Below are 5,896 nucleotides of genomic sequence, written 5' to 3'. Positions count from 1 at the left end.
GCAGGGTAGCAGGAAACTCTCCGCACACTCACCGGACCTGGGCTAGGACTGGGTCTTGTCATACATTTAGATGCCAGTTTTCATCATACTGTATCCTAATAGATTATATATTTTCTTTTAGTGGTGTTTGCGTATCTACTCCTGAATGAAAGAAATAGCATTTGGTAAACACTACAGGAATCTACCAGAAAAGAATAGTGATTTTTCTTTTCTACAACTGCTTGGGAAAGGATTATAAAACTCCTTTTTTTTTAGTTTATTTTAAAACTTTCTACCACGACTGTTTTCCCTAACTGCTGCTTCAACATTGATTTTCCCTAGTATGTCTGTAAGCCTTGTGGCTTCTCAGCCACTTTATGCTTTCACAGAGAGCAAATTGGTCAAGCACTGACCATGACTGATCCACATGGCTGACACTGACAAAGGATGTACAAAGTGCGGTACTGGGTTACAGGATAAATCCTGAGGGGATTTGACTGACCTTATCTGATATAAAAGTTACGTTTCTTGTTAAATAGGTCTTGCTTTATCTTGGTCTTAATCATCCAGCAGAAAAGTATGAAAACGAAATATAGAAAGTAAAGTCATATTAATATGCTGATCTCTAAAAGGCTCAAATCAACAACTTCAGACATTGACAGTCTTATGAAAAACCCACTACTATTATGGACTACTGGAGTATATTGGATTATTTTGCTGAATTCATTCACCTACAGTATTTGAATGCTAGTGGAATGCCCTTCTCTGACAAAAATAACCAAAAAAGAGGGATACAAATGAACGACCATTTTGTATCTGTATACTCAAAATAGTTACGATAGATATCCAGCTCCATTCTCTTAATTCAATGAATAGAGAAGTTTGTTCTAATAGTGTTTGAGACAGGATAGCACGTCTGCATCTTGTACAATGAATAACCACTAAGAGAACAATATGTAATGTATTAACTATTGAAAATGTACTAGTAATTGGTTGTGAAACTGTCTCATTGTTATTTGTTTCTCAATAAAAATATAAAAAACCCACTTCTAAATGTTCCTTCAGTTAACCCTCATTCAGCAAATTAAGCAGAATGTTGGAAATGACACCAAGGTATGATACATAAATAGATCCCTTGAGATTAAGAAGTGATAAACTTTTGCAGACAGATACATATTACTTTTTCAGACCTTGAAACATTGTCATAAAGACAGATTGCAGATAAATAAAACTGGATTTAAAAAATAAATAGGTGCTTTTTAAAGTTAGAATTCATTGCTATAGGATATCTAAATTTCCCACAATATTGATAACAGAAAAATGATGTTTGTTGATGTTAACTTTTTGATTTTTGTTTTTTGGCCACTGATGCTACCACACTACTTTACCCTTCCTACATTTTCTTTCTTTCTTTCTTTCTTTCTTTCTTTCTTTCTTTCTTTCTTTCTTTCTTTCTTTCTTTTCTTCCTTTCTTCCTTTTTTCCTTTCTTCTTTCTTCTTTTTTTGGCTGACTCAGGCTGCCCTAACTGCAGCTCTGGTAAGGCACGTGGAGCTGGGAATCGAACTGCAGTCCCCTGTGCCTGACTGGGTTTGAAAGCCCCCATCCTTCCTAAATTTCTGCTCCTCCCCATTCCTTCCTGTCTTCAGAAGTTTGATGTTTAGTTTGTTTTAATCAAAAATGTATGTCTCTGCCTAAAAGCAATGAGTGAAAATAAACCAGGGCTACTTTTTTGTCTTGTTGGGAATTGTTTTAACACTGAGCTACATTCCTCAACCACAAAACAGTATTTTTTAAAGTTCTATTTTAAAGAAAAAGAAACAAAATCAAAGCAAATACATCAAATTTCTAAAACAATATGATAGAAAGGTAACAATGTTTGATACATTGTATGTTTGTTATCTTTAAACTGAGAATAGAAGATATCACCATTGAATTGTCCAAACATTATTAGCACAAACTTATCTTTTTAGTGAAGTGAGAGAACTATTTTAACTATTTTGTTTGTATATATATAAAAATTTTTTCCTGTTGCTTTTTCCTTCTTCTTGCCTTTTCCTCAAATCGGTTTCTTTTTCCTTTTGAAGTTTCTTTCCATTTTATAATATCTACTTTACACCTTGGATCTTAATTTTACTCTTTCATCTTCTCATGTTAGGGAAATACTATAATGAAAAGCAAGCTTTTTGCAGATTCTTTCAGTCTTTACTTTTTATGAAACAAAATAATTTAAAAATGAACATAGCAGTATAACATTTTCCTCTTTTTTGTATCTCTTAGGGCCCTCCTGGCCCACCAGGGCCTCCAGGACCAAAGGTAATTTTCTTTGTCTTTATGTGTTTATTAGTTGTAGATTATTTTTGCTTATTGTCACTGAGATTTTAAACTTTAACCTCTCTCTTCAGGGGAATATGGGCTTAAATTTCCAGGGACCCAAAGGTGAAAAGGTGAGTAAAGAGTTGGTCAACCCTTAGCTTTCTCCTTTCATATGCAGTCAAACTATCTTTTTTCTTCCATTATTTCTTGTAATCTACATAGTTTACATGTTATATTGTTATCTGTGGTAATTTATGAAATATCACTGTCTTATTTTATCTTAAAAATAGGGTGAGCAAGGTCTTCAGGGCCCACCTGGACCACCTGGGCAGATCAGTGAACAGAAAAGACCAATTGATGTTGAGTTTCAAAAAGGAGATCAGGTGAGTAGGTAGGGAAGAAATCAATAAAATTCTTACTATGAATATGTTAATTAAATTAATTATGGTAATCATTTCACAATATTTATGGATATCAAAACCTCATATGGTATCTTTTAAATACATAGAATTTTATTTGTTAAGTATAACTCAAATTGAAAAGATGAAATAAAAAATTAAAGCTATCTGGCTATGAAAGTATCATTCTGTTAAAGTGCATTATAAACTAGAATATGGTTAAATGTGTGTACTTTATAAATTTATAAGGCCTGGGTATATTAAAATTTCTAAGATCACTTTATGAAGATATCATTTGTATACCATAAAATTTATCCACTTTATTATACTTTTTTTTTTGGTGGAACCGGGGATTGAACTCAGGCCCTTGTGCTTGCCAGGCCAGCACTTATTCTACCGAGCTATCTCCCCAGCCCTTATTATACATTTTAGATATTCATAAGATATTGAAACTATTACTATGACCTAGTTTTAGAATATCCTCATGATCCTTCTCCAAATGGTATAAATCTATTAATTTTTCCTCCCTATTCTCTTCAAACTTGCCAATTTTATGCAACTACTGTCTATTTCTTGGCTCTGTGAACTTGTCTATTCTGTATATTTTATATAAACAGAAGCATGTACTGTGTGGTCTTTTCAATCTACTTTTACTTAGCATAATATTTTCAAATTCAACACGTTCTTTGATGCTACTGGAAATCAAACTTAGGGCTTTGTGCTTGTCAGACAGACACTGAGCCACTGAGTTACATCTTGATCACCCACCCATTTTATAGAAATAGCAGTACTTCACTCCTCTGAGTTAGTTTTAGGCTATTGATTAGATAGTATATATCCTGTTTACACATTCATCAATTAATGGCATTTTGGTTATTTTCATTTGGGGCTTTTTGCATAATATTTTCATCTATCAAGTTAGGTCATAGTAATATAGATCAGGATTTGTACACTTTTATTTCAGTTAATAATAATAATAAAGCTAAAAATAAAGGCAAATTGTATTGAAATTCTACCATCAGTACAGATTGAACCATGTCATTCTCTGCCTAAATGTATGTGTGCTGTAAGAGCCCCCAAATCTCCTAGATTTAAGTATTCTTGCTTTTTATAAAAAATCATTAATACTTTCACTTAAAGCATTGTCTTATTTGCGTCAAAGCATGACTGCTATATAAAATACTAGAATTGAAGCAACTAGAGAGGTCTCTAAATTCTTTTGCCTAGGCGATTTCAACATTGAGTAAGGAGTATTCTATTACGTTTGGTTATACTGCAGGAATCTACAGTTATGTTTGCTAAGCGTATACCTAGCTAGTTCTAGTTGTCAGAGTAATAATGCATCCTTGAGTAGTAACATTGTTATTCTTCTCCCTACAATTATATAGGGACTTCCAGGTGACCCAGGGCCTCCCGGACCTCCAGGCATACGTGGTCCTCCAGTAAGTAAGATAAAATTATTTAGCATTATTTTATGTAAATTGATATTGATGATATCCCATGGACTAATGGGAAATTACGTTTTGTATATACAGGGTCCTCCAGGTGGTGGGAAAGGTGAGAAGGGTGAGCAAGGAGAACCAGGCAAAAGAGTAAGTCTTATGACTATGAAATTTTGTACAAAAACTTTTAATATGTCTATATGTATGTATTTTATTTATTTTCTTAAATCCTTTTATTGCCTAGAAGTACTCTGACTGTCATTCCTATTTTTTAATAATACTAAAGTCTAGAATGTTTACTTAATATAGTCCAGAGCAGGAATAAAACTTATTATATTCTTTAGCCTTATGCTTCCTAAGTGTTGAGTTTTATGTTCTTATTCTCCTATTTCTTCATTTTCTATAGGGTAAACCAGGCAAAGATGGAGAGAATGGACAACCAGGGATTCCAGTGAGTAGCTGAAGCACTTTCTTCTCATCAAAGCTGGTAATAGTTGTAGATATGGTTTAAAAGAAGGATAGTAAAAACTTAGAATTTGAAAATAGCTTCAATGAATGAAATTTATTATTTTTTTCTCTTCTGAATATGAATTTGAGATATTGAACTCAAGTTGGAAAAGGTGAGTCCAGTCTCAAAATGGAGGGCCATGATCCTAAGGAACCAGAACAGTTGAGGAAGCTGTTTATTGATGATAGTTTAAGAAAACATTTTGAGAAATAGGGCAAACTCACAGATTGCGTGGTAATAAGAGATCCTCAAACAAAACATTCCAGAGGCTTTGATTTTGTGACTTACTCTTGTGTTGAAGAGGTGGATGCAGCAATGTGTGTTCAACCACACAAAGTTGATGGGCATGTAGTGGAACCAAAGAGAGCTGTTTCTAGAGAGGATTTAGTAAAGCCTGGTGCACATCTAACAGTGAAGAAAAATTTTGTTGGTGGTATTAAAGAAGGTGCAGAAGAATATAATTTGAGAGACTACTTTGAAAAATATGGCAAGATTGAAACCATAGAAGTTATGGAAGACAGAAAGAGTGGGAAAAAGATAAGATTTGTTTTGTAACTTTTGATGATCACAACACAGTTAATAAAATTGTTGTTCAGAAACACTACACTATTAATGGGCATAATTGTGAAGTGAAAAAGGCCCTTTCTAACCAAGAGATGCAGTCTGCTGGATCACAAAGAGGCTGTGGAGGTGGATCTGGCAACTTTATGGTTTATAGAGGAAACTTTGGAGATGTTGGAAGGAATTTTGGCCATGGTGGAAACTTTGGTGGAAGTGGAGGTTACAGTGGTGGAGGAGGTGGCAATAGAGGTAGTTATGGAGGAGGTGATGGTGGATATAATGGATTTGGAGGTGATGGTGGAAACGATGGTGGTGGTCCTGGTTATAGTAGTAGAGGAGGGTATAGTGGTGGTGGACCAGGATATGGAAACCAAGGCACTGGGTACAGTAGTGGTGGAGGAGGGTATGACATTGAAGAAGGAAATTTTCGTGGTGGTAAATATGATAGTGGTGAGCACTATAATGATTTTGGAAATTATAGTGGACAGCAGCAGTCAAATTATGGACCCATGAAGGGGGGCAGATTTGGTGCAGAAGCTCTGACAGTCCCTATGGTGGTAATTATGGATCTGGTGGTGGAAGTGGTGGATATGGTAGTAGAAAGTTTTAAAAAAGAACAGAAAAGGGCTACAGTTTTTAGCAGGAGAGAGAGAGAGAGAGAGAGAGAGAGAGAGAGAGAGAGAGAGAGAGAGAG

General features: G+C 34.7%; 1 protein-coding gene and 1 pseudogene across 1 annotated transcript in view; both read left to right on the top strand.

Annotated features, from left to right (window-relative positions):
* The window catches only part of Col4a5 (collagen type IV alpha 5 chain), a 351,283-nt gene that overhangs the window by 169,446 nt on the left and 175,941 nt on the right, over positions 1-5,896 (top strand). Inside the window, exons 11-16 of the mRNA XM_004642629.2 lie at positions 2,258-2,293; positions 2,383-2,424; positions 2,584-2,676; positions 4,080-4,133; positions 4,227-4,283; positions 4,540-4,584. Of these exons, the coding sequence (XP_004642686.1) occupies positions 2,258-2,293; positions 2,383-2,424; positions 2,584-2,676; positions 4,080-4,133; positions 4,227-4,283; positions 4,540-4,584 (327 nt within the window). The remainder of the gene's footprint in view (positions 1-2,257; positions 2,294-2,382; positions 2,425-2,583; positions 2,677-4,079; positions 4,134-4,226; positions 4,284-4,539; positions 4,585-5,896) is intronic.
* On the top strand, positions 4,606-5,812 carry LOC105743721 (annotated as a pseudogene).

Source organism: Octodon degus, unplaced genomic scaffold (genome assembly GCF_000260255.1).
Source record: "Octodon degus isolate 3935 unplaced genomic scaffold, OctDeg1.0 scaffold00157, whole genome shotgun sequence".
In the NCBI taxonomy this organism is placed as follows: domain Eukaryota; kingdom Metazoa; phylum Chordata; class Mammalia; order Rodentia; family Octodontidae; genus Octodon; species Octodon degus.
This window is presented reverse-complemented; position numbering and strand designations above follow the sequence as displayed.